Source organism: Xiphias gladius, chromosome 20 (genome assembly GCF_016859285.1).
Source record: "Xiphias gladius isolate SHS-SW01 ecotype Sanya breed wild chromosome 20, ASM1685928v1, whole genome shotgun sequence".
Classification (NCBI taxonomy): domain Eukaryota; kingdom Metazoa; phylum Chordata; class Actinopteri; order Istiophoriformes; family Xiphiidae; genus Xiphias; species Xiphias gladius.
In genome coordinates, this window is record NC_053419.1 from 12,998,340 (window position 1) to 13,025,995 (window position 27,656).

The 27,656-nt window shown below is 43.0% G+C and overlaps 2 protein-coding genes and 2 long non-coding RNA genes across 6 annotated transcripts; 1 reads left to right on the plus strand and 3 right to left on the minus strand.

Moving 5' to 3' along the window:
* Positions 1-2: 2 nt before the first annotated feature.
* rhof (ras homolog family member F) lies at positions 3-5,885 on the minus strand. The gene is made up of 5 exons (XM_040156584.1): positions 3,391-5,885; positions 2,991-3,078; positions 1,780-1,889; positions 1,273-1,407; positions 3-1,036 (listed from the first exon to the last, which is right to left on the minus strand). Exons 1-5 carry the CDS (start codon positions 3,523-3,525, stop codon positions 872-874), a joined length of 633 nt encoding a protein of 210 aa, XP_040012518.1. The 5' UTR covers positions 3,526-5,885; the 3' UTR covers positions 3-871.
* Positions 5,886-8,399: 2,514 nt separating this feature from the next.
* LOC120805986 lies at positions 8,400-10,700 on the minus strand. Its single transcript, XR_005709619.1, has 3 exons — positions 10,607-10,700; positions 8,878-9,425; positions 8,400-8,506 (listed from the first exon to the last, which is right to left on the minus strand). It is a non-coding gene; the product is annotated as an uncharacterized LOC120805986 (long non-coding RNA).
* On the plus strand, positions 9,656-25,968 carry setd1ba (SET domain containing 1B, histone lysine methyltransferase a). 3 transcript variants are annotated; one of them, XM_040156577.1, is made up of 19 exons: positions 11,982-12,328; positions 12,557-12,708; positions 12,985-13,083; positions 13,424-13,694; positions 14,685-14,806; positions 15,423-16,523; positions 18,184-18,927; positions 19,889-20,062; positions 20,169-20,262; positions 20,370-20,581; positions 20,674-20,752; positions 20,838-21,215; positions 21,332-21,463; positions 22,103-22,618; positions 22,992-23,158; positions 23,273-23,398; positions 23,658-23,777; positions 24,706-24,843; positions 25,479-25,968. In XM_040156577.1, the coding sequence occupies exons 1-19, from the start codon at positions 12,268-12,270 to the stop codon at positions 25,650-25,652; spliced, it is 4,860 nt and encodes a 1,619-aa protein (XP_040012511.1). In that variant the 5' UTR covers positions 11,982-12,267; the 3' UTR covers positions 25,653-25,968. The 3 variants fall into 3 exon arrangements, with proteins under 3 accessions (XP_040012510.1, XP_040012511.1, XP_040012508.1); XM_040156576.1 differs by lacking the exons at positions 11,982-12,328; positions 12,557-12,708 and adding exons at positions 9,656-10,417; positions 10,646-10,797 and having other exon boundaries at positions 21,332-22,618; XM_040156574.1 differs by having other exon boundaries at positions 21,332-22,618.
* Positions 22,417-23,359, minus strand: LOC120805987. The gene is made up of 3 exons (XR_005709620.1): positions 23,111-23,359; positions 22,833-23,003; positions 22,417-22,499 (listed from the first exon to the last, which is right to left on the minus strand). It is a non-coding gene; the product is annotated as an uncharacterized LOC120805987 (long non-coding RNA).
* Positions 25,969-27,656: the final 1,688 nt, after the last annotated feature.

Below are 27,656 nucleotides of genomic sequence, written 5' to 3' on the forward strand. Positions count from 1 at the left end.
AAAAAAAAATAAAAAATATTAATAATTAAAAACTTAATTTAAAAACTTAAGCTATTTATGTGTTTCTTGTGCACTGAGACATAAAGCAATTGTATTTATTTTCAAGGCCACATCATCAGTCTACTCTGTGACACATTCAGGTTTGCCAACACTAGTGGGCGCTGATGTTAAAGATAAGAGCCGTGCTTGAGTTGACACAGCTTCAAAACAAGTTCTAGGCCAGTGTTATGTTTTACTGGAAATGAAGTTTCCAGTAAAGTGTTTGTTTTTTGGGTTTTTTTTCTGAAGACTGTTAAAGCTGAGGTGCCATTATCGATTCAATTTCAACTATTTTATCACAGTATTTGTTTTCCAGTAGCAGATTTTGAACAAGATCAGGCCGGACAGACATTTAAACTGACACTATTAAAAGTTCTCTGAAAAATCCAAGTTGACATTACAAAAACTTACTGTTCAAATTCCACTAATAAATATACTTTTTAATAAAATACATTGGTTTTCAAACAGTACAAAGTTTTGCATTAGAAAAAAAATAGTAAAAATAACACTTACACAAAAGTAAAAATACATTGATAAAGAGCATTTCATGTTGTATACCACTTAATAAAATCTCAACGCTGCAACTTCTTTGCGAAATTGTCTTTCCCTTTGCCTCATTAGTCATTTTTCTTTGACGGTAAAGGGAAACGTGCTCATGATTCAGTGGGGCCCAAACTTCCAGGGACTAAGCCACCTTCTTCCGCATCTGTCTATGACACCAAGCATCTTGGTGTCTGGGTGTCCAACAGCCCTAAATGTGAAACATGAAGCGATCACCAGTGGCGCTCGCCTGCAGAGGAGTGGGGTCCTCAAGCCTCTGTCCTTTCTCACTTCACAAAATGACACATTTCTTCTTCCTCTTATAGTTCTTCTGTTTTCGGATGAAGGCCAACGCTTTTTTGGTGGCCTCTCTGAAAATGTCTTCCACGTTCTCCTGATACTTAGCCGAACACTCTAGGTAGAGCTGTGCATTCATCTGCTGCCGGGTTTCCTCACCCTGCATCCAAAACCAGCCCAACATTAACACCAAGAAGTGGACAGTATGACTGAGAGAAATGAAAAGGTGCTAAATGAAGAAAGATGTACATTTACAATAACTCAGTTATTGCACTGGAACTGTAGTACAGTTGAATGTGGTTGTGTGTTCTGGTTAGGGTGCTTCATCTTGCATATTGCAGTTTACATCCTGTTTTCACAGATCAGTAAATGTCTGCACACTTCTTCTTGTCTTACCTGCGTATAAGTGATGGGAGCCAGATTCATGGCCTTCAGTTTCCTTGCACACTCTTTATCCTTCCTGAGGTCAGTCTTGCAGCCAATCAGGATGACCGGTGTGTCCCGACAGAAGTGGTTCACCTCTGGGAACCACTGGGTTTAAAAAAAAAAAAAAAAAAAAAAATTAAAATGTCTCAAGCACTTGTTTAGGATACTATGATAATATGTCTGCTCTTTTTAACACAAGGATTCCATTCTTTGACAGCATTTCTCACACTGTAAGTACTGAGAAGAGAAAGTAACAACACAGTATTGAGTCCTACCTGCATGCATGAGGTCAATGTCCATGACTGCATGAGTTAATCATAGCTAAAAGAATGCAGCCAACACACCCAACTCTAACAATCATTTACAAACTGAATTTGAACAGAAAACCTGAAACTCCAGTTGAACAGTAAGATTGTTGCTTCTATTTAGCAACATGTGAAACTTGGCATGTCGTCAATGCACTGTAGATACTAGTACCTTTATCAGGACATTCTCAAAGCTGTTGGGGTTGGTCACGTCAAAGCAGACTAGGATCAAATTGGCCTCTTGGTATGAAAGCGGCCGTAGTCTGTCATAGTCATCCTGTCCTAAAAAAAAAAAAAAAAAAAAAGGTGTCATATGTGTTAGCTGATAAGTGTAGACACACACCCATAAATAAAAATGTATGCGTGTAAATGTGTCTGCTTTGGATGCACCAGCCTGAACATCAAGACTCGACATTTGTCACAAAGTTAGGGTAAATCTACAAAAACCACATCCTGGCTTCAGCTTCCTTTTCCGCTGATGTAAGGCCCCCTGCTGCATTTATACAAAAGATAAGTTGCCAACACACTCTGTCATGGCTTTTTCCTGAAAATGAAATGACTTTAAAAACTGTTCAGTTCACATAGGGACTTCATGTTTTATGTCCCTCAGAAATCCACGTTGTGAAATACATGTCAGCCTTGAGGTGACCTGGGTGTTGTTTCAATCCACACTGGTGCCAAATCAGTTCTTCAGTTTACGTACCACTAATACAAAGCTGCACCATTTTCGAAACCCTTTTGTGCCAGATGTAAACACATTTTTTCTACAGAAACCTTGTTGTGGTTTATTTTGTTTAAACCCAATTAACTTCTGTAAGTACTTGACCCAAATGAATGACAGCAAAAAAGAACAACATTTTTAAGTAAAATCGGCCAGTATTATATCGTTCACCTTAACAACTAACAAGCTGACTAGTGTTAACAAAAACTTTCTGTACCGTTTTCTCCATAACAGCTTGTTAGTAGTTCCTGATATGCAAACAGTTGATCTGTTCCTGAGAGATGATTTTGATGATGCTCTGAGGTTCACATTGACCTTTACCACTTCCGCCGTTTCTCTCGTTGTCAGAGCAGCAAGACAAAGACGGAAGGCGTACAGTGTTAGGATGCCTGAACCTTAATATCTTCAAAGATAAATACACTATAAAATAATTCCCTCCCCGACGATGACACCAGCACTGACCTTTGAGTCAATGTGTTTGCTCTTTTATCTGCGCAATGTTTCTACCATGTTCCATCCAGTGGACACAGTGTGTGGTCACTGAGCTCAGCCTGCTCAAAAACCCCGATGTCTTTTCACATAAGGTAAAATGCACTGCACTGAGACTTAAAGCTGATTCTCAGATGTTCAACATGGAGGTGACTTTTGATTAAGAGGCTTACCTGCTGTGTCATACAGGTTGAGTTTTATCTCCTTTCCTCCGAGAGAGATAGTGGTGACATACTTTTCAAACACTGATGGCGCATATTTCTGTTTTAGACACACAAGAGAAAGATGTTGATTTTATGGTACAGCTATATTATGGCATATTCTTTCATATGTCACATTTCTGCCCCATTGAAGTTATATTCTTTAATTTGTAAACCCTGCAATGTGTGGAAATTCTCCTCACATTTTAGAGGTGTGCTAAATTAGGATTGGAAAAAAAAAGGGAGACCCATTCAAATTTCAACATTATTACAGTCTTTCACAGTTATGCTCAGAAGATCATATCTGTATTAACAAATTAATCTACAGTATTATGAGATTAGGTACATTACATGACATTGAGGCTCCTCTTACCTCCGGAAAATCACCTTTAGCATAAACCATCAGAAGAGATGTTTTCCCGCAGCCTCCATCTCCAACGATCACAATTTTAAGCTCTTCTCCCTTTTTTGCGGTACCATTACCAGCCCCAGCACCGTTTTGTGTCATTTCGCCTCCAAACGGTCAAACAGGTGCCAGGCGGGACGGGGCTGAAGATACTCCCTCCAGATTTAAGGTAAATACATGTCAAAGCCTGATGAATCTATATTTGGAAACGCTGAGATGATGTGCAGGCAGTGTCAGGAGAGAGGAACCGACAAGCCTCATGTTTTACCAGGTATCTCACTCTGTTCACCACTTCCTGTTCCTGTCACATTGAAGCAGTTTTCAATTTACCACCCACACTTCTCTTGTGCCCTGTTACTGGTCTGCTCACTGAAGCAGCATCTCCGGGTATGAATAATGCAGCAGCTGAGTTGCACATGTGGAGAAGCTGAGTGTGGCTGCTCCCACTTCCTCTATTGCATGTGCTCGCCTTCTTCATTGTATGGGTGGGTACTCAATCTGAAGTACTGCCTCCAGTGTGAGAGGTATGCTGAGGGATAAATCAGCGACTCATGTTGACATGGACAGTCGTCGCTACAGTAAGTTCGCCAGATTCTTAACTGTGAAGCCATCTGTGGCCTGGAGGTGCTGTAATGACTTGTGAACGGGCTGAAAGAGCGTCTTGTACCTCCATTAGAGCTTCTTACTTCTGTCAATTTGTTCTCTCAGAAACAAACACAGTCGAAACCTATACAGATAAAAGGCCTGCCCCTCTTCTTCCTCGTAGATGAAGTACAAATGATAACATGACCTGTAATAAACCAGCTACCTCACTCCTCTCTGATCCTTCAAATATACAACACCTTTATGCATTATGTGTTGGGTTTCCAACCCCTTTTCACTGTTAGATGTGGATGTTTGAATCTTTATGGGATGCTCCTTTAAAGGTAATTCATTAAATATCACTATACTATAGTATAGAATACAAGTATAGAATTTTAATTGATTAAATTTAATGAAATTTACTTAATTGATATTCTATACCACTTAATAGTGTCTGACCATGCAGTTGTTTTCAGATTAGATACAAATAACGGTATGTTACTTACAACTTAAGTGTTCCATTCATGTGAACATTTTGAAACCTCAGGGGTAGTTACAAGTAAGACGTCTGTCATACTTCTCCATTCAGTCTGTGTGGCTGAACACGGTAGTGTCATCACATGCTGGGCGTCAGGACAGACTATTCTTTCCCGTCCCCGGGTGTAATGCACGGGCATGTCACCCAGCAGCAAACCCATTAAACGAGCAAAATAAAGTGACTGAGTTGGAGATAACATTCAGAGATACTGTATGTCACATACCACTACACCCCTACAATACTGCAAGGTGTTTTTGAAAAGGGAGGCTGAAGGAGACTAGCTGCTTTAGGGCGTGACAGCTGATAAGCGGTGACATTAAGTGAGATTTCCCTTGTTTCTGTTCTCTAATTAGGAATTAATGTTACACATTAGGGTTAGATAGTAAGTCAGATCAACTCCAACTGGACACCGGTGAAGTTTTATAATTTCAGTTCTCTTGCCTTTGAACCACTACTGCTTATCAAATTGCCTCAATGCCAGAGAAATTCTATAGACCTTGTCTTATATGCAATAAAATTTACTTTTGATATTAGGTTTGGGAATATGTTCCTGCCATGCTAATAATTACAAGTAGGTAGGTTTCAGTGGGTGCCAAGAGAGAGCAGATCTTAGACAATGACTGTGCATAATCAGAATACACAAAAATGGTTTGGGGATTATTCTTGATTCAGTGTCTGGTCTGGAACATTTTCTCCGTCATTAAGGCAGCCAAAGTCAAACCAATTAAGGCTACAAAGTCAAATGTAAAGGTTAGATTTCAGTGGTCACTGGTGGGAAAGGATGCAGTTAGTTGGTGGGTAGGAGTGCAGAAAAATGTGAACAAGCTGTCCCTTTAAGAGGATAAGCTGAAACTGCCCTTTGCCTATTTTAAGAAAACACATGCAATCTTTCAAGTATTTTGCCCGAAAAAACATGCACATATTGAGGTAACTAAAGGAGAATTTCACCTCCTACAGCCATGTCATCCTGCAGTGTGAACTATGTTCACTGTGTATTTTATTGTAGTATGCATTTAATGCCATGACAGGCTAAAATACTATTTTAAATATAGGCCTAAAATCATTTAAAGTCCATCAAAAAATACAGCAATCTGCATCCGTTGCCACAAAAACAAAACATAAAAATGAGTGTATAGAATGAGTCTATTTATTTAAGCATCTCAAAAAAACAGACAGGTGATAGTATTACCAAGTAAAAGAGACTAAATCACAAGTCATACTGTGGAATTTTACACTAATAATACACTAACATGCAAATATTCAAGAGCTACAAAGAAGAGAAGCTAATGTTTTAAATGAAACAAATACAGTACCACCAATCTGCATGAAAAATCCTTGAATAAGCGAGTGTACCCATAAATAATAATAATAAAAATTGGAAAAAAAAAAAAAAAAAAACACACAAAGCGCCGACGTTTCCTGATTTGATTCAGTGAACGATCCGTAAGAATAAAAGGCTGGTCATACAAAGACTGACAGAGAGAAAGTGCATGTAGCAGTTAGTCTGCCTGCCTGGTTTTTCTGACTCCAGAGAAACAGCCATACACCGCTCTAATGTGCCCCATATGCTTTTACAATACGGTACTGTGTAGCACAAACTATGAAAAATGCCTGTATAATTCCTAGATAATCATTTTAAAAAATGAGTGCTTGTTTGACTCACAAGGTGAAACTGGCAGTCCACCATTTGAATAACCCTATAAAGGATATTAAATTGTCCTGTAGGTGTACAAAATATCCATACATGTAAAGCCCCTTTTCATCAATTAATAAACAAAGAACAATTGTCAAAAATAGTTTTTCGTCGTGCAGAGAGACAGCTGTCCTGCAGAAGAGAGGCCAGTCCTCTGTGTGGAATATTCCAGTCTGTCAGCGGCGCGCAAAGCTGAATGGCGCAACCCACAGGGGAGGGTTTTTTTTTTTTTTTTTTTTCTCCACAAAAGCTTACACATAACCTGATTAACGGATTTGAACACCCCCCCCCCCCACAAAAAAAGTCAAATGTTCACCTTTGTAACACAAATAGAATCTTCAAATTTTTGATCTACATTGCGCTGGGGATGTGGTCTCATAACAAGGGTCAGAGAGACGGGGAACGGTGCTATAAGCCTCGTGACTTGCAAATGGAGGAATGCGCGCACTCGGCGGCCGGAGCTAGGGGTGGATGTCAAGGGGGGAAAAAAATTACAGGCCTCTGCCACGCCGCCTACGATTTTCTGTGTCCTGAAACGCACTGTGCACACGGTCACACACCATAACAGAGTGCGTCGCCTAGGCACGATGAAGTGGTACACCTGAGACCCCTATTTTTTTTTTTTTTTAACGTACGCGAAATAACCCCCCCCCACACACACACACACACACACACACACACACCCTATTTTCAGCTCCTTCGCCGAGCAAACGGTAGCATCGTATCTTGTTTGTTTCGTATTGTCTGGTCTGCAGCACTTGAAACACTCGATGACGGTGATCCACCGGTCTTTGTCTCGAGCCAGAGAGGGAGCAGACGCGGAAGCCCGAAGCACCCCCCGGTGCTATTTTCACCCAGATACAAAGCCGCTGGGGCTGCTGCAGGATTCCTGTTGACCTTATATGGCAGTGTGGGGGTGCCGCAACACGCTCCAGCTCTCATGGCAACCGTCCAGAGCTCTCGGATTACTGCCGTTGCCAGGGCGAGTCAGCCCAGCAACCGACAGCCTGAATGCGTTTAGTATAGTTTCCTTCCTCATACGCAATGTCGACTGTTTTTTTTTTCTTCTTTTTTTTTAAACTACTTGTAAAACATACACCCCTTCGAGAAAAATTACCTCTGTATCGGTTGGTGTAAAGACTTTCTGGTGAATCTTTGAGAATCACAGAGAAATGTCCTCGGAAAAAAAACTCTCTCTCCCCGAGTGAATGAGCCTCACCCAGTTATGGCGCAGCAACATTTTACAGCACAGTGCTCTCCTTTGTCTGTAAAGAAGCCATTTTGAAACAGGGATCAGCAGAGAAACCATTGAACAAGTGTAGCCTACATGCCACCAAAAGGTGTCTTCGGACAAAGGGAAGCAGTGAAATATACAAGATTTCTCCCTATAAGATTACTTTTGCTCGTTTAAGACTTGGATTACATGTTTTGAATACTAACTGTAAGTTTACAATATCATTAAAAAATATTGGTAACAGATTTTTTTAAACAAAAGTCAATATAGTTTTGTTGATAACGTTTTAATCACGATTTATTATTGTTTATGTTGTCTGTCCTTTTTGAGAATACTTACATGTAGACATACAAACTGGCAAAATGACGTGAAATAGCTCAAAATCCATTACCTTTCAAAACAACATTTCCTTGTGGTTTAATAAGATGTAGCTCAGTTAGAAATGTCGAAAAGGAAGAGGTTATACTTGACTGCAATCCTGTCTTCAAGGAGAGAGAGGAGATGGTTTGCATATTGCCCACACAGATGATGCTTGAAGATGCATATTCGCTGGCAGAGAGGCAATGCATACCACTGATCAAAAACTTTTCAAAACAGCTCTATCTTCCCTGCTAATGGATTCCTTCCTTTTCAGGAGACGCTATCCCACCCCTTATTAATGCCATTATTAGAGGATCCGAAGATGGAGCTGAAAACATTCCTCCTGCCCCTGCGTTTAGGCCTGTTAACTGCATTTCACCAAAGTGTTGAGGTAAATATTTTCACCACGAGAGTTTTCCCTCCATCTGTTTCCTCTTAGGCTTGACAGTCTATTTTTTTTTTTTTCGACCGTCGTAGAAACGGTAAAAAGGCTACCTGACTGGGCTTCTATAGACATTTAAATATGCCCTTGAGGCAAGGTCAAGCCGACGTTTACACTTCGGACGCATTCGGTTCTTAAATGCCAAATGGCAAGCACAAACCTAATCGTGCTTGAAGTCGTCTCCCCCAAGTTGTAGGTAGGGCACAACACAAGTCATCAGGGCGTTAAGCGTTGCTGTTGTGAGAGGAAAGTGTTTAAAGTCATTAATCATAGCAAAGGGATTATCAATCAAGTCAAAATTGCAGGCAGCACAGTAAACTATTTTGCAAAAGGGCCATTAGTTATCCATGGCCTGCTTTCTGTCTTTTGAGGAGCAGTGGTATATAATCTGGACTGTAGGCTGTATATTTATGTGTCAGCATGCCAGTGAATATATTGAATAAAGTTGGCTGTTACAAATGTTACAATTTCTATGTGATCAAATTGATGATAGCTCAATAGGTAAATTGACAGAACATACTTTTAATAACAGTAACTGCATGCCTCACAATTTACATTACTAAATTATCAAAACTTTAAAATTATTATAAAAGAGTTGAACTTACTCATTGCTACTCATATCCTACAAGGCCATAAGTGCAATACCAACAATCAGGCATTACACATTTTGTCACTTTCACTGTGTTTTTTTTTCTCTAATTTAACATCTCCAAAACCATAAAGCTGTTTATTCACAACATTTGGTTTCTTTTCACTTAAGAAATATAAATACTATTATATGGGTGTGCCATGACCTAGTTAAGACAAAGATGGATTCCAGGCAGAGGAAAAAAGGCTCAAAATGTCACAGGGTATTACATCCAGTACATTCTCTTCCTTCTTCTCAATCCTTTAAAAGGAGGAATCATAGTTTTATCATAGTCCATGAGAGATGAGGAAATCAAGTGTAAGATCCCTTTTGGAACAAAGGAAACCCATATAGGCCATTGAGTCCTGTTTTTAGGAAAATGGCTGCCGAGAGCGCTCGGCCCCCTCTCTCTGCTCTCTGTTGAAGGACTCCTGAGCCGTGCCTCTAATAGCAGACAGCTCCTCTGCTGCTGCGCTCTGATTGGTCCGCCGAGCCGCCGCTGTTAACCAGCCAATTGCCCGAGCACTGCAAAACACTAGGCAATGTCAAACAAAACCCACTTTATTCGACAGTATACAGTTCTTCAAAAAAAAAAAAAAAAAATATATATATATATAAAATTGGAAATGAGAAAGGCATAATGGTTTAAAATGATATGATTAAAAAGCTCCGCAGTTGTATGTTAAAAAAAAAAAAAAAAACGATCTACACAACGGGCTGGCACTAGTTTGTTGGAGTGGATTAGACTAACTGACAGAGAAAGACATGTAACGGAGCAAACCGCCGCATTCCAACGGCTATTAACGTTAGTCTGACTGCTTAATTCGAATCCTAACAACCGAGCTTCGTGTTAAAATCTCACTCCTCCGTTAGACCTTTCACATTAAAAGCCAACCGTCGGCGACTAGCTCCACAGCAGCGGAACCCCCGTTCGTTTCTTTTCGTTTTCAGATAGTCGTGAACGGCCGTAGGTCTGTACACAAAAACCTGCGACCAAATAATTTTATTAGCCTTCAGGGGGATATTGCCCCCTGTGTCTATCCTGTGTTTGCCATTTGGGTAAATGAAGCTGGCAGATTCAACACAAAAATGACTGCGAGCTTTAGCGAAACGTGCCTGTTAAAAGGAACCTACGATAATGTGATATATGCATAAGAGGTTGCTAATTGAGTCGCCTAAACCTCTATGTTTTTTAAACGCGTCAACAATATCATTAAATGACCGGCGGAGAGAGAAATAAGTTTGGAGCGAAAGTGCGACTAGCATCGGCGGTGGGCAAGCCTAGCGGTGTATTGTAGGAGAGACAGGAGCCACAGACCAGAAGCAAACAATATGCACTGGCTCTCGCGGAAAAAGAAGCAGTATTCTTCAAGCTAAATCATGTAATGTAAGCTGCGAAAGGAAAGCGATTTCGTCTTTTCATCAGTTAAAGAAAAACCACTCGATCGGACGAACCATGTCCAAGCCAGGGGAGAGAAACAGATTGAACGAAGACCATGGCAGAAAGCAGAGTTCAAGTAAGCTTGTTCTTTTTTTCCTCTTTCTCCAGCCCTCCTAATGCCTGTTTTCCGTGACTGGGATATACGCTAGATCCCGTTTTCGCTCTCACTTGGGTTACCCCTACCACCAAAGTCATGCATCTGTGGCGTTTGGCTGTTTTAAAGTGTTGGGGGCTGGTAACGGGACCATGTTTAGCGTTGCCTCACGATAGCTCTTTTTCTCCTTGTCGCTGCCTGTCGTTTCAGGTTTGGCGAACGGCATGGACAGTCATCCCGTCTGCGGCTCGGCGGAGAAGCGGAGTCACCACTGGAGAAGTTACAAGTTGATTATCGACCCGGCGCTGAAGAAGGGATCACACAAACTGTATCGCTACGATGGACAGACTTTCAGCATGCCCGTAAGTGGACCGCCTTTGACGCGGCGAAACGGCTACAATGGTAACCGAGTAGCCGACCTCCATGATAGGTTACAATGTGGCTGTGTTGCCGTGGCCGGCCACAGGCATGTTCCAGCATCCTAAACGGCGTGTCGGAGGTGTTCGTTTATATCAAACAAAGCGTTTCGGGATGTCGGGACTACTTTGCAACAAGTTAGTGGCGTGTGAAGTTGTGAATGGGATGGATAACAGCATTGTGACCCCCCCCCCCCCTTCCCTCCTCTTCCTTCTTCTCAATCCTTTAAAAGGAGGAATCATAGTTTTATCATAGTCCATGAGAGATGAGGAAATCAAGTGTAAGATCCCTTTTGGAACAAAGGAAACCCATATAGGCCATTGAGTCCTGTTTTTAGGAAAATGGCTGCCGAGAGCGCTCGGCCCCTCTCTCTGCTCTCTGTTGAAGGACTCCTGAGCCGTGCCTCTAATAGCAGACAGCTCCTCTGCTGCTGCGCTCTGATTGGTCCGCCGAGCCGCCGCTGTTAACCAGCCAATTGCCCGAGCACTGCAAAACACTAGGCAATGTCAAACAAAACCCACTTTATTCGACAGTATACAGTTCTTCAAAAAAAAAAAAAAAATATATATATATATAAAATTGGAAATGAGAAAGGCATAATGGTGGTTAAAATGATATGATTAAAAGCTCCGCAGTATGTTTTAAAAAAAAAAAAAAAAACGATCTACACAACGGGCTGGCACTAGTTTGTTGGAGTGGATTAGACTAACTGACAGAGAAAGACATGTAACGGAGCAAACCGCCGCATTCCAACGGCTATTAACGTTAGTCTGACTGCTTAATTCGAATCCTAACAACCGAGCTTCGTGTTAAAATCTCACTCCTCCGTTAGACCTTTCACATTAAAAGCCAACCGTCGGCGACTAGCTCCACAGCAGCGGAACCCCCGTTCGTTTCTTTTCGTTTTCAGATAGTCGTGAACGGCCGTAGGTCTGTACACAAAAACCTGCGACCAAATAATTTTATTAGCCTTCAGGGGGATATTGCCCCCTGTGTCTATCCTGTGTTTGCCATTTGGGTAAATGAAGCTGGCAGATTCAACACAAAAATGACTGCGAGCTTTAGCGAAACGTGCCTGTTAAAATGAACCTACGATAATGTGATATATGCATAAGAGGTTGCTAATTGAGTCGCCTTAACCTCTATGTTTTTTAAACGCGTCAACAATATCCTTAAATGACCGGCGGAGAGAGAAATAAGTTTGCAGCGAAAGTGCGACTAGCATCGGCGGTGGGCAAGCCTAGCGGTGTATTGTAGGAGAGACAGGAGCCACAGACCAGAAGCAAACAATATGCACTGGCTCTCGCGGAAAAAGAAGCAGTATTCTTCAAGCTAAATCATGTAATGTAAGCTGCGAAAGGAAAGCGATTTCGTCTTTTCATCAGTTAAAGAAAAACCACTCGATCGGACGAACCATGTCCAAGCCAGGGGAGAGAAACAGATTGAACGAAGACCATGGCAGAAAGCAGAGTTCAAGTAAGCTTGTTCTTTTTTTCCTCTTTCTCCAGCCCTCCTAATGCCTGTTTTCCGTGACTGGGATATACGCTAGATCCCGTTTTCGCTCTCACTTGGGTTACCCCTACCACCAAAGTCATGCATCTGTGGCGTTTGGCTGTTTTAAAGTGTTGGGGGCTGGTAACGGGACCATGTTTAGCGTTGCCTCACGATAGCTCTTTTTCTCCTTGTCGCTGCCTGTCGTTTCAGGTTTGGCGAACGGCATGGACAGTCATCCCGTCTGCGGCTCGGCGGAGAAGCGGAGTCACCACTGGAGAAGTTACAAGTTGATTATCGACCCGGCGCTGAAGAAGGGATCACACAAACTGTATCGCTACGATGGACAGACTTTCAGCATGCCCGTAAGTGGACCGCCTTTGACGCGGCGAAACGGCTACAATGGTAACCGAGTAGCCGACCTCCATGATAGGTTACAATGTGGCTGTGTTGCCGTGGCCGGCCACAGGCATGTTCCAGCATCCTAAACGGCGTGTCGGAGGTGTTCGTTTATATCAAACAAAGCGTTTCGGGATGTCGGGACTACTTTGCAACAAGTTAGTGGCGTGTGAAGTTGTGAATGGGATGGATAACAGCATTGTGACCCCCCCCCCTCCCTCCTCTTCCTTCTTCTCCTACAGAACCCGGGGATGCCACCGGTGGACATCGTCCGAGACCCGAGGATCGGCCGTCTCTGGACAAAGTACAAGGAGACGGACCTGCCGGTGCCCAAATTTAAGGTATATACTCTGACAGAAAGTACCGTGCCAGGTTTTTCTCCTTGTGGAAAAGGGGTGCTGTCAAAAGTGGCAGACACACCCCCCTCACTCATCTGCGGGACGTCAAGTGAAAGTATGATTGTCGGAGGGCTGTTAGACACCAAGATAACACGCAAATCTCCGATGCATTATCCATTTTTGGACTTTTATTTGTGTATTTGACACGACTGTCTGGATTTGTACGTTCGTTGTAACTACTCCGGCCCCGTCGTTCTTATCTCAGCTGTCAGAAATTACCCCACATGGTGCAACATTAACCCGAAACTACTTACAGCATTAACTCGTCTCATTCTTCTTCCAGATCGATGAGTGTTATATCGGCCCTGTGCCTCCAAAGGAGGTGACATTCGCCCGGCTGAACGACAACATCAGGGAAGGATTTCTTACGGACATGTGCAAAAAATTTGGAGAAATCGAGGAGGTCGAGATCCTGTACAATCCGAAGAACAAAAAGCACCTGGGAATTGCCAAAGTTGTTTTTGAGACCGTGAAAGCCGCCAAGGTGGCCGTGCAGTCGCTTCACAACACGTCTGTTATGGGAAACATCATCCACGTGGAGCTGGACCCGAAAGGTAAACATTGTTTGACTCATTCAAGGAAAAGACGGCTAACCAATCGTTTGTGCAAGATCAAGCCTGTTTTCTGCCGCAGGAGCACAAACATACTTAAAGTGAACTGTTGTCTTGTTGTGAATCATGAGGAGGACAGCGGTCACGTGTGTAAATTTACGGGCGTTGCGTAGTAACGTGGGATAATTGAATTTCATTGAATGTAAGCCCGCTCCCACGAGCCCAGAGCTGAGGCTGCTGTGTACTCCCACTGTGCCTAATTTCAGACCTGTAAACAAACACAAACTAATCCGTCAAAACACTCTCCCCTTTACACTGTTTCTGTGAAGCCACTTTTAATAGAAGTTGCGGACATTTCAGTTAGTTTTTCAGTCAGTGACACTGTTAGGATTGAAAGTCTCTGCTGCTGGTTTTGACTGATGCAAAACAGCAACTTTAATTCATCTTAAGACAGTGTAAACAAAGTATTTGTTGTTTAACTGACGACACCTGTGCTCATTTAATCAGAAAAATAATGACTGATGTTTCCGATTACAGTGTGCCCAGTTTTATTGCCTACATAAGCGCAATTTTTCTTTCTGTAAAGTTTTGATCTTTTTACAAGAAGTGCAGCTAGTGAGGGCTGCGTTTTGTGTATAATACATATGCAGAATATATTAAGACATGTTTTGGTCATGTTATTGTAGCATCTGTGTATCACAGATAATGTGTTAGATTACCATATATACATTAACAATATTTATTGCATTTACAGTTCACAATTCATATGTAGGCAGTCATAAACACGGCTTTCCAAATAATCAGGAAGTGTTTACACAGAGAGGAAACTGCATAATTGTATGTTGCCCCTTTACAATTGATTAGTTTTGTTTTCAGCTACCATTGAATAATCACTTATTTTAATCATGCCAGATTAGTTTTAATAAAACCCACTGGCGTTAAGCCCACTTCATAAACTTGGCATCAGAGCAACTCACGTTAACTGTTCTGCAGGTGAGAATCGCCTTAGGTACTTCCAGCTCCTAATGAATGGCAGCTACACCCCGAGGACCCTGCCTGTTGGTGGAGAGGAGGCCAGAGAAGTTTCCCCTCGTAGCCTGGCAGAAACCGCACTGGTAAAAACTCTTTTTAATAATATGCAAAAGTGTTATTGTTCATAGTTGTGCTTTACTTGAAAACACTACTGAAACTGCGACAATGGGATTTAGATAATAATACAATTTAGTACAGTCTACTGGTTTTTGCAAGGTCAGTCTGGAAAACAGTTACATATTATTGTGTTTGATGGGATTTCTGAATTGAAGTGTTGCTTTGTAGAAACTAACCAATTTGCAAATCTAAGTTGACATACGTATCTGTAATCCATTTTATCAGTGCAGCAGGTGGTGGAGTAGAGCAGAGGAAATGTTATCCAGACCCTTGTCTGTGGACTGAAATCACAAAGCCACTGAAATTTGCACTTTGGCCTCGTAGCATGAGATCCCCCAGGCATTGTGCCTAGATACTCTTATCCCCCGGTATGGCCTTTGAAATGATTCTAGCACGTGTACCACTTGATAAGTAATTTGGGGAAAATCGTCCCACTATTTTTCATGACTGCATTGATATACAGTAGCTTCTAAGTTTCAAAATAGAGACATTCTATGTGTTCTTATTGGTTTTTTTAGTTGCGATGGCAGAGGTTTGTCTTGCCCTGGACATGTTATCCTGATCCTGTTTGTCTTTTCTAAGGCCTGCGAGCCCATCCACAGGTTGTCAGAGAGCAGTGTGTCAGCTGGGGGAGCAACGTTGCCACCCAGCAGCTCCAGCACTCCTCTGTCCCTGGAGACAGGCTATTCCAGCCTAAGGCAGGACACACCCCAGTCCCAGGGAACCCCTCATACCCCACGCCAGACAAGTACGCCCTTCTCTCAAGACTCCAATTACTCCAGTCGGCAGTCCACGCCTGCGTACCAGTCCAGCCGGCCCGAGAGCTCAGGAGGATACAAGTCCCGGAGACACGAGAGTAAGTTCCAGGATGCGTATAACCGCAGACCGGAGAGGCCTCAGTACCGCAGCAACATGTACCGAAGTACGCCTGAACAAGCTCCCTTCAAACAGCACCAACTCACCCCACCTGAACCTCCACCCTCCACCTCCTCCTTCACCTACACAGCGCCTCCCCCTGCTACGCCCAACTTCAAGTCCGCCTTCTCACCCTATCAGGCTCCTCTGCCCCCTGCATTCCCCCCATCAGAGCCAACTTTCCATCACCCAGCCCAAAGGGAGGGTGAGTACCTCCGACCACCGCAGCCGCCTCTGGCAGCTGCCACTGACTTTTTGCCCGTCAAGGACAGACCAGAAACTCCTCCAATCCCCGAGCCCCCACCGGAGCCCGTGCTCCATCCGGCCACTCCTCCTCCTCAAACACCAGAACACTGCCCCTCACCTGGCTCCCCCACGCTGGATCCAGAGCGCAATAGCCTGGATTCCCGCATTGAGATGCTCCTCAAAGAGAAAAGGACAAAACTGCTGCCGTTCCTGGAGGAGCGAGACTCGGACACTGAGGTGCGAATGGAGGGAAGTCCGATTTCCTCCTCGTCCTCTCAGCTATCCCCAATTCCCCCTTACACAAGCGGTTCTCAAGGTGGGCAGCAAAATTCCCGTCCCTCTAGCACAGGCTTGGAGGATATCAGTCCGACCCCACTGCCAGACTCGGAAGACGAGGAGCCGATTCCTGGGACTGCCTCTCTGATCAAGAGAATCAGCTCTCCTGTACACGAGAACATGAGCAACACTGACCTCAAAGATGGACATTTTCGAGGCCACACTCCCACTGATAAAATGGACACGGTAAGACACAGATTTTTTCTGATATTTGTATGAAAATAACTGCATGTTTACATAAAAAATAATAGGTGCATGGCTCTATGTGTGAACTTAATCACATTTTACTGGAGGCAGAATCCTAAGGTGCCAAATGTTGCTAAAATTAGCTTGCATTAATTGTCCTGATTAGTTGATAGTCGCATGGCACTGATGTTTACGCACAGATGTGAATGACAGTTAACACAGACGACACAGGAAGTGAGGTCGAGTTTCAGTGTGAGGTGGTAGTAGTAAACTTTCCTTTTTGTTTTGTTCTTTTTTGTTCTGCTTTGTGAAGGAAACTCCGGTTTCACTGCAAACCATGTGTAGGTACTGCAAAGAGAGGTGTTTGATCTTTCAGTTAACTGCTGTTGTGTTGTTCATTTTTGTGCAAAGAATTTAAATGACCTTAAACTAGTAATAAATAGTGTTTGTCTAAGAACTTCCTTTTAAAAAATAGTCTCTGCATATGCAACTAAAAGATGTAAAATTCCTTGTCAGCGCAAGTAAAATAGCTGAAATGAATTATGAATAAAAAGTTTTCGATGCATAGATTGCAGCCTTACAAATATCTCCACATTCATTTGAAGCTGAGCTCCTCGTTTGTAGTCACAGTTGCACCATCCGGCCTGTGATGTTGTATTTCTACACTTTGTGTTGTCCCTTGAAAGGAGAAATAAGAGCCGTTCTGCTGTTGGGGAATTGAACACTCTTGTTTCCTCTTTCTAACACTCACTCAGAGGAAAACACAGTTTGGCTGTTGGCCCCATTCAACACTGCACTTCCCAGTTTTGCTGAGCCTGACAGTCAGGATTGGCTGCAGCGTCTCTGGTCTCAAATTTCAAGTTATCACAAAGCAAACAGTGCAAACAGGTCATTTTGGTAACGACGCCACTCCCATGCTGAGATTACTCTGCTTAGTTTCATTTCTGCAGCAGTTGTGACTGAGATCCTTTTATAATATCAAACAACTTGAAAGAGAACTCAGTGTTGTTATGTTTAATGGCATAAGTCTTGCATTCATATTTGCTGCTATCGATTTAGGAATACATAGTTTGATGCCTGAACAAACAGCTTTGTTTGGAAACATGCTGACCAATGACATGGGGCAGTTGTGTTTGACCGTGCTAGTGCATATACTAAACTTTGAACTTAGATCAGCATTAAAATGTTTGTTGCTCTTATTTTGAATGTCTAACTGGGTATTAAACCTCAGTACCTCTTTCCATAATGAGTATCAAAAACTGTCAAGTAATTTAAATTGGCATGGAATGGAATTATTCTTTAAACAGATATTCCCTGATTTTTGACAATTTTGTTCAGGCATAGTTCTTGCCTGGCTGTTTTTGTACAGGCAGCATTTTAGAACTCTGTTTATATTACTCAAAGTAAAGTATCAAAAAAAAAAATCATTGCTTAGACCCAGCCTTCTTTATTTTAATTAATGTTAAAGTTAAAATATTTTCAAGTTCCACTTATTAGCTTTAACCTGAGCTTTTTTGATTTTATCTTAAGGTCTTCATAAGTAGATGGTGTGTGCTCAGTTGTCCTGGAGATGAAAAGGGAAGATGTTTGTACTTTTGTAACCTGTGAAAAACAGATGTTCACCTAGCATAGTCCTTACAGGCTGTCCCTTTTCTCACAGAGTCATCAGTCATCAGGAGAAGACATGGAAATCTCCGACGACGAGATGCCCGGGACTCCAATCACCAGCGGAGAGTGTGGCAAGGGCATTGTCGTCAACTCTGCAGTGTCCATTCCCATCCCTCCCCCCGGCTTCCCCCCTCTACCACACCAAGCCAGCTTCCCGATCCCGCATCACCACCTGCCCCCTCACTCTGCCGTCCCGGGTCATCCCGCTCACCTGACCGGTCATCCTGGAGTGCCTCCCCATATGCTGCCACCCATGGGTCCCTACCCTCCTAGCATGATGCCACTGGTACAAATGGAGCTGATGAACTGCTTGCGGTGGGAACAGTGGAGCACGGTTCCTATGTCGTTCCAGATGCAGCAGCAGATGCTGAGTCGCATTGCTCAGACTAGAGGGCCCTATCCGTATCCACATTTTATGGACAGCGGTGCATCAGGGCCATTTGGCGGACATTACCCACCTCTGTCTATTGGTGCTGCACCCGCAAGCGGAAACGCAGGGGCACCTGGACAACAATGGCAGCATCCCAGTATACCAAAGTTCAACCCTACTGTTCCTCCTCCTGGATATGAAAGTAAAAAGGAGGATCCGCACAAGGCCACTGTTGATGGTGTGCTGCTGGTCATTGTCAAAGAGCTGAAAGCCATCATGAAGAGGGACCTCAACCGTAAAATGGTGGAGGTGGTGGCTTTTAGAGCCTTTGATGACTGGTGGGATAAGAAGGAACGCTCAGCAAAGGTAAGTCTTTTCATTTCACCTTTCAAGATACGAATACAATGTTACCTACAGAGACAAAGAGAGCTTATATGCACACATGCTCAGAATGTGTGGGGAAAATATACTTGTACTGACGTTTGAATTTTTACTGGCAAAACAAATTAGGTCCATATTATATGAATTAAAGAGATATAATAGAAGCCATGAATTGGAGTGACATTGGCGTCATTCGGTCTGCACTAAAGTACAAATGTTCACTAATTAACTTCCATTCAGAGTTGGATAACATGATGCTTTTTACAGATTATTAAAAAAGAAGGATTGGAATGACCTTTCCTAGTAGTTTTAGCTGATTTGCTTCTCTCTGGTCCAGCCTACTTCCACAAGAGTCTTGCATTATTAGTAAATATAATTTTGACTAGTGCCATAATAAACTCATCTGATGATTTTGACAGTTAAAAAAAAAGTTTTAATAATTATAATTGATAAAAATTGTTTTAGTAAAAAAAGTTAGACATTTTAAAGAATACTGACAGATTGTGGCTTGTTGCTGTGATGCTAATTGTGCTGAAAAGGTGAGGTGAACAACAATGCTGATAATCAATATATTGTTTAAGTAATTTATCAAAGAAAACTCCCAAATAAAAAACAAATGAAACCTTGTTTTTTGTTTTTGGTCTGTTGATATGACAAAACAAGCAAGGTGAAGACACCTCCTTTGGCTCTTGCAAAGTGCATTTTTTTTCAAAAACTATCTGGCATTTCATAGACTAAGCGATAAATTGGAAAAATAATCGACTGATTAACTGATCATGAAAATAATCGTTATACGCATTTACGTGTGAATCAGCATGTCTTTCATAAAAACTGTTCTGTAGACAGAATTCAGTTAAAAAAAAAACTGTGAAGGGTAACTGACTTGTTCTGTAACAAGGTTTAATACAACTACTACCTGACAGTTAAAATCATATTGTTTCCCCAGGCATCTTTAACTCCAGTAAAGGGTGCGGAGGGGAAAGAAGAAGAAAGACCCAAACCAAAAGAAACAATGGGTTCAAGTCTGCTAGAGAACTGGAACAAGGGTGAGGGACTGGGCTATGAGGGAATGGGCCTGGGAATCGGCTTGCGGGGAGCCATCCGTCTGCCCTCCTTCAAGGTAAGCCTGGAAATTTGTCTTTTAGTAAACACGGATATTAAGGGGGCTTTTTATTCTCATCAGTTGCGCTGCCTGTTGGTGTTTAATGGTTGCATGCTGTCCTCAGGTGAAAAGGAAGGACCCACCTGAGGCCGCAGCAGCGGGCGACAACAAACGAGCCCGACCCTCCACTCCAGTGGATGACGAACTGGAGGATGAAGGTAACCCTCTACTGTCAATAGAGCAAAGCAAATTTTTCTGCACATGCAATTCTCTCTTTTTTCTTTCTGATGTTATACAATGGCCAAAACTAACTAATTTCTGTCAGACCGGGATCGAGACCCAGCTGAGCTCCCCTCAGACGATTCCAAAATGGACAGTGACGGTATGTCTGCAAAGCGACGGCACTCGCGGCCACTTGAACTGGACAGCGAGGGAGAGGAGGAGTTGGACACCTCAGGGAAGGAGGAGGAGTCTTTGTCTGACAGGGGGGAGGAACCTGATGAAGCAGAGGCCACGGACAGGCTGTCGTCAGTCAAAGTAAGCGCTCTCAAAAATTACTTCTAATTGTATGTACTGATTTATTTGTGCATTTCGTTTACATTTTTATGATACATCTGATCATCTCTTAGAGTGGAGATGAGGAGGGTGATGATGAAGACGAGGGAGACTCATCCAGTGAGAGCGCTTCCTCAGATTCATCTGATGAAGGTACTTTAAATATCTGACATCATTAGGTTCTTTTTATGGAGTATGTTTCCTGTAATTTATCATTTCTTTGCGGGAATCCTTGCAGAAGCCGAGAGTTCAGCTTCCTCGAAGGCCAGCTCAGACTCCTCAGCAGAAAGCGAAGACTCCTCTGAGTACGAGTTGAGCTCGGAAGAGGAAGACGATGAGGAGGAAGAAGGAGAGGCGACGGCAGAAGACGCGGAGGATGAAGGGAGAGGGGCCGAGACGTCCTCGTCCTCTTCATCCTCAACATCTTCATCTTCTGATGAAGAGGAGGGGGAGGCAGTGGCCAAGCCACCGAGCCCTCCGGCAGGATCGGTCCTAGAGGATAAGGAGGACAAGAGGAGCAAGGAGGAGCTAAGCAGCAAGCCCAATCGCAGACCTCCAAGTCCTGAGGATGAGGTAATGGAGGACCTGAAGCCGCCATCACCTAAAGGCATCCCAGGTGAGTTTCTGCTACTGATTCTGTATTGTTCATGTGAAACACTTCAACAAAGGTATTTATAATTTTGAAGTATGAATGTCATTTACATGAAATAAATGTCTTTTCTTGTCTTGTAGTCAAAGAGCGAGACATCAGGGACAACAACATTCCCGAAGTGAAGTCTGAACCTCAGGAGTATGTAGCGAACCTTCGGCCACCCACTCCCACAGGCGCCCTGCCCGACAGTGACCAGGAGACAAAAGCCAAAGGTAAAGCAGAGCTTGGGGAAGTAGCCTGCATCCCCGGTCAATTAGCCCCAGCCCACTTAGATTCAAACACACCTGTCCCCCTATCTGTCTCTGCATCTTTAATGCACCTCCCTCTCCCTCCCCACCCAGCGATAGAAGGTCGTTCCCTCCTTCATCCACCCCCTGGTCCCCTACCTGAGTTCCCACAGCGGGCTAGGCTCCCCACAGACGAGGATATCCCCCGCACACCAGGCAGGGACCTGATGGAGCGTGCCCGGAGTCTGGGCAAGTCCCAGAGCACGGACACGGTGCCCATCACACCTGGTAGTGATGCCCCACTTACAGGCAGTAGCCTGTTGCTTAGCTCCCCTCACATCCCCGGTAGCCCCTTTTCCTACCCTGCTCAGTCCCCTGTCCTCAGTGCTGGAGTCCCCCGCACTCCAGGAAGAGACTTAACCTTCACCCCTGTCTTCCCTGACCCTACAGCACTAACTCTTAATAGGAAAGTATCCTCTGAGAGCCTCGACGATAGGCCAGTTTTTAAGGAGCCGCCCATCAGTGCACTGCCTAACCAAGCTCTTTCAGCTGGCACAGAGAATTCAGCCAGTGTCCCTGAAGATCTGCCTGCTGGTCTCACTGTAGATGTCCCTGTGCCATCAGACACTGCCCCATCAAAGAGGAAACCTGGACGACCCAAGGGCAAAAAGATCCCGGCTTCCTCTGCGGCTGACGAGTCTTTGGAGCTCTCATCCGAATCCACCCCTCTGCATCACGACGCACATCTCGGAGATCTATCCATGCAAATGATGTCCGCCAAGTCTCCCGACCACCTGAGCCTGGACTTCCGGGAAGGAGAGGTGGAGCCTCAGACGGTGCTGCCTGAAGACGGCTTCCTTTCCTATGACGAGGAGGCACCTGTGGCCATGAAGCCTGTTCGGAGGGCGCGGAGAGGCTGGGAGGAGCTGCTGCTGGGCAGCCTGTCTCCTGTCACCACACCTTCCCGGCCATACTTCAACCCACGCTCCGAGTTTGAGGAGATGACCATCCTGTACGACATCTGGAACGAGGGCATAGATGAGGAGGACATACGGCTTCTGCAGATCACTTATGACAAAATGCTCCAGCAGGATAACGGCAATGACTGGCTCAACGACACACTCTGGGTCAACCATCCTCATATCCTTTATTGCTTAACATCTGTTGATTTACACCAAAATATTGCTATGAATAATATTAATCTTTATGTATTTTTCACTTTTCAAAACAAAGCGCTCCACAAAAGGGAGAGATAAAAGGCACAGAACAAATTATTTTAGGAGATCGATTCAATTAAATACCACTAAAAAAGATAGTAAGTGATGTTATTGCCTTTTTTTAAGTTGTTTTGTACCCTTTGTATCAAATAGCAGCCCCCTCTGGTGGTGAAACTGAGGAACTTTTTGGCTGGAATTAAGTAGCCCAGTATCTGCTGAGCTTTAGGAGTGTTGTGGCATCCAGCTGTGGTCCAAGGCCTTTTCAGTTTTGTTTTTTTTCCTTGACCTCCCTGCACCTACCAACATACCTGGAGTGAAGAAAAAGAGGAGAGACGATGGCATGAGGGATCACATGACCGGCTGTGCCAGAAGCGAGGGATACTACAAAATCGACAAGAAGGACAAGATCAAGTACCTTCAGAGCACACGGCTGCAGTCGGAGGAGCCGCCAGTCGACACACAGGTGGGCAGGAGATGTCAGATTGTGATGTTTGAGTTACCCTTTGGTGTTAACGTGAAAATGTGCACATAAATCAGAGGCATACCATGTGATCTAACTCCCATCTTCTCCGCGCAGGGTATGAGTATTCCTGCACAGGTCCACGCCTCTACCAGAGCTGGCTCGGAGCGGCGCTCGGAGCAGCGCCGTTTGCTGTCCTCTTTCGCATGTGACAGTGACCTGCTGAAGTTCAACCAGCTGAAGGTAAACAAAGTCAAACAGAACTTTGGTCCAGTGGGCTGTTTGAGTCGCCCTGAATTTCATTAAAAAAAAAAAAAGAACAGCAAACAAGAACATAAGACAGACAAGCACAACAAACACAGACAGCCGCTAATACACGATGCTGATGCAGAGGTTGTCATTATTGTCATAATAATTGACAAAAAGTCATTTGCAAGATTTCATACCAGTAAATAACTTCACTTCAAGACGTTATCAACTTTTATGTCATTTTCTCTTTCAGTTCCGTAAGAAGAAGATCAGATTCTGCAAGTCGCACATCCACGACTGGGGTCTGTTTGCTATGGAGCCCATTGCTGCTGATGAAATGGTGATCGAGTACGTAGGACAGAACATCAGACAGGTGAGGGGCAGCTGATGGGTTCGTTGTGGAGCGGGTTTTCTGTGCATATGTAAACAATTATTACATTTTATCCAAATCAATATACTTGCAATCGTCTGACTCTCAAAGTGTCTTATTAACTTAAAGTGTAGATTTAGTGCAAATTTACTTTTTCAGGATAACTAGGGCTTCGTTTGATAATGAAGAAATATTTGATGTGATTCATTGCATTCAAGATTCATGATGGAGTTTATATCTATAGAATATATATCCAGACTTTACGTTTCCCTAGAAAATGTTTTATTAAAATTCTGAAGGTGTAAAATATGAGCGCCCGTTACAGAACAGTAACACAACTAACCAGTGAAATCTGTGAGGGTTTTTACTCTGGTAGTAACTATGGGCTTACTACAGCCTCACAACCAACAAATAAAACAGAAGAAAATTGATAACGCGAAACTCGACGTTAAGTTTTGCTCAGGTCACCAACTTTTCTGACGTCATAGGGGTCAAAGCTCAGAGCAAAGAACGATAAATAACAATAAATAATACAGACAACTATTCTGTGAACTCTTTGCAGCCTCTTCCCCCATTTAAAGTCAATGAGAGACAAGCAAGTTGTGATGCACACTCTGCTCAGACCACCATAACAACTCGTAAGAAAGGGTCACAACCAAGCATGATAGCTGATTTTTCACCTAAGGACCAGACGTATTGCTATATTGACTGGCAGCGAGAAGCACCAATTGACCAATGAGCAAGCTTCGCTTCACTTCAATTCAAAGAACTTTATTTATTCCTAGTAGGGCAGTTAAAAAGTACATGCTGCTTCGCTGATTGGGATGATCCCAGTGGATTCTATCCACTTCTCTCTCTACCTCTCAGATAAAATGATCAGTTTCACTTCAAAGCTGTCAAACATGTAACAAGTGACCATCTTCATTTTCAGGTGATTGCAGACATGCGGGAGAAGCGCTACGAGGAGGAGGGCATCGGCAGCAGCTACATGTTCCGTGTGGACCATGACACCATCATAGATGCGACGAAGTGTGGCAACTTCGCCCGTTTCATCAACCACAGCTGCAATGTAAGAAAACAGCCGCATGGCGTCCTTTTGTATAAGCTGCATGACCAGTGGTAGAAAACAAGTCAGTACATTTACTCGAGTATTGTATGTAAGTACAGTTTTGAGATACTTGTACTTCACTTGACTATTTCCATTTTCCGTTGACTTAGCGATTATTCCTCACAAGAAACCTATGTGGCTTTTCCAACGAGATTAATTGTATAGTCAAAAAAAATCTCCCTCTTATTTTATTTTAGGTTTTATTTTCTTGTAAAAAGAGAAAAAAACATCTAATAGGAATATTTCAATCTGCAAATTAACTCATTTCAAAAATTCTACTTCAGCAACCTTCCTTATTTGTTTAGTTTCAAGATACAAACCATCATTCAAAACTTTTTTTTTTTTTTTTTTTTTGAATTTAGATTAGAAGCTGGTTCAAATTTCCTCACTGCCATGCAAAATAAGGTTGTTTTTTTTTTTAGAGAGAAATGTCTTTATAAGATTGGAGGTTTTTGCATTTTAAACTAAAATGATTTAATATATAAATGAAATTTATATATTTCTTCCATCCCTTTTAATGACCACAAATGTGAAACAGTGAATAATGCTTAACAACCATAAAGCAACTATGTCCATTCGTTGGTCTTTTCTTTCAGCCCAACTGTTATGCGAAGGTCATCACAGTGGAGTCTCAAAAGAAGATTGTGATCTACTCCAGGCAGCCCATTAACGTCAACGAGGAGATCACGTATGACTACAAGTTCCCCATCGAGGACGAGAAGATCCCCTGTTTGTGTGGGGCAGAGAACTGTAGAGGAACGTTGAATTAACATCTGGTCGAAGTCATAAGGTTGTCCTATAGGGTGTAACAGCGCTTTCCATAAACTTTTCGTCAAGTTTCCTGGACACACACAGACTCATCGCCAACGCCCCGCACGAGGAGGAACCGAAGAAGGGAAGGTTTTATCTGGGAGTGAGGAGAAGAAACCTGCAAGTCGTCTGGATAGTGTTTGAGCTACCTGTACGGCACTCTTCACATATTTAACTCTAGATTGTTTACGATTTATGGTGCTCTTGAAATGAAAAATGCATAGTTTTTTATGTATGCCAATGACCCAGAATTTACAAAACACTTGACTTGCTGGTGCAGAATCCCCCCCCCCCCCCCCCAAACGCTGGACAGTATTTCAGCATGGCTCCTTCCACATCGAGTCCTGGTTTTATACAGTTTTACACTTTTTCTCTCATTTGTCTCATAAGCTTTACATACACCACACGTGAAACAAAAAAAAAACAAAAAAAAAACACAGACTCACATGATCAGCTGCTTACTAACACTGATGAGACGCACAAGCCCACCAGGAAAACACCTCTCTGTGGGAGAAGGCATGGTCGCCACCCGAGCAGATGGCAGATGGCACTGTTTCCATCCAGCAGCCGGCGGGAGGACGACGGAGCGTCACGGCCCGCCACGGACTGAAACGCGGCTTTCTTGCTCCTACCTCCTCTGCACCAGTTTTCTTGGAAGTTAATCGAACTAATGAAAAATTCAAGCAACAAAGATGGTTAAGTCCTGCCACAAAATCTGGAAATTTTGGAAATCGCACCTGCTTTCACCAGCCAATCATGGATCGTGCTGCTTCCTATTAGTTTATGCAAACGTTAAAGATGACGTGCAAAATTTGTATTAATGATATTCCAGTGTTTTCCAGTTTTGTCTAGGTAGTTTTCTTCTTGCTTGTATCTTTCAAAGACACTATATTTGTGAGTGATTGAGAGAGAGAAAGAGAGAGAGAGAGAGAGAGTGTGTGTGTGAATGAGAGAGAGAGAGAGAGAGAGAGATTGTGTCAGGCTTCTGATTTGGAGTATTTATCGTCAGATCTTAGTGTGTGTGAATGTGAGTGCACTGCCCCATGTAGGCCACAGCGCAGAAGGCTGACCAATCATGCAGAGCAAGAAAAATGAAAATTGAATCACTTCCTGTCTGCATCCGCTGGGCAGCATCTGAAAATACTTGCTAAACTTGCTAAAGTTTTCAGCTTTGGAAGAGAGACTTATTTCTCATTTTAAGTGCCATATGAATGTGTAACTGTCTTTGTTTAACCTGAGCAGACAGGTGACAGGTATAAAAGTCTGTCTTTTTTTTTTTTTTTTTTTTTTTGTTTTGTTTCGTTTTGTTTTTTGTTTTTTCAGAGAGTTGTCACCTGTAACTGTGGTAACATGCATGTGCAAAGAGTTGCTGCCTAATTTTTGATGGTGGTGATGTTGCTGTTGTTTTGGCTTCCTTCCTCTGATCCTGGGGTCTCATGTCTGTGTGCTCATAGATTCCTCTTCCTCTGCAACACTTACTACTCTACCAGTGTTTAATGTTTCCTCCGAGACAGAAGTGTTCCTGCGAGCCGGCAGACCTCCTCATCGGGGTCCGCGAGCGTCGTTCTTTCTTTATAGACTCATTTAGGTAAAACAAAAAATACTTGTGAATGCACTCGAGGCTTGCACTTGTGCTTTACGCCCTCTTCAGTCTTCAGTCAGCCCACCCCCTCAAGACCAAGTCAGTCATTGCTTTTCATTCAGTTGGATTGATTATGGAGATTTTTTTTTTTTTCCCACCAGTGATGTTTATATTGTATATTATTACTTGTACAGAAGATCTAAAGCTTTTTTTTTATCTTCACAGGGGTAACACTTTTAAGACACATCTTTCTCTCGCTCTTCTTTTTTTTTTTTTTTTTTTTTTTTTAAACAAAAGACTGAGTATTTAAAACTATTTTCAGGGATCTGTAAAAGGAATCTGAGGGTTTAAAAGGTTGTTTATTTAAAGAAAAGGTCCACTG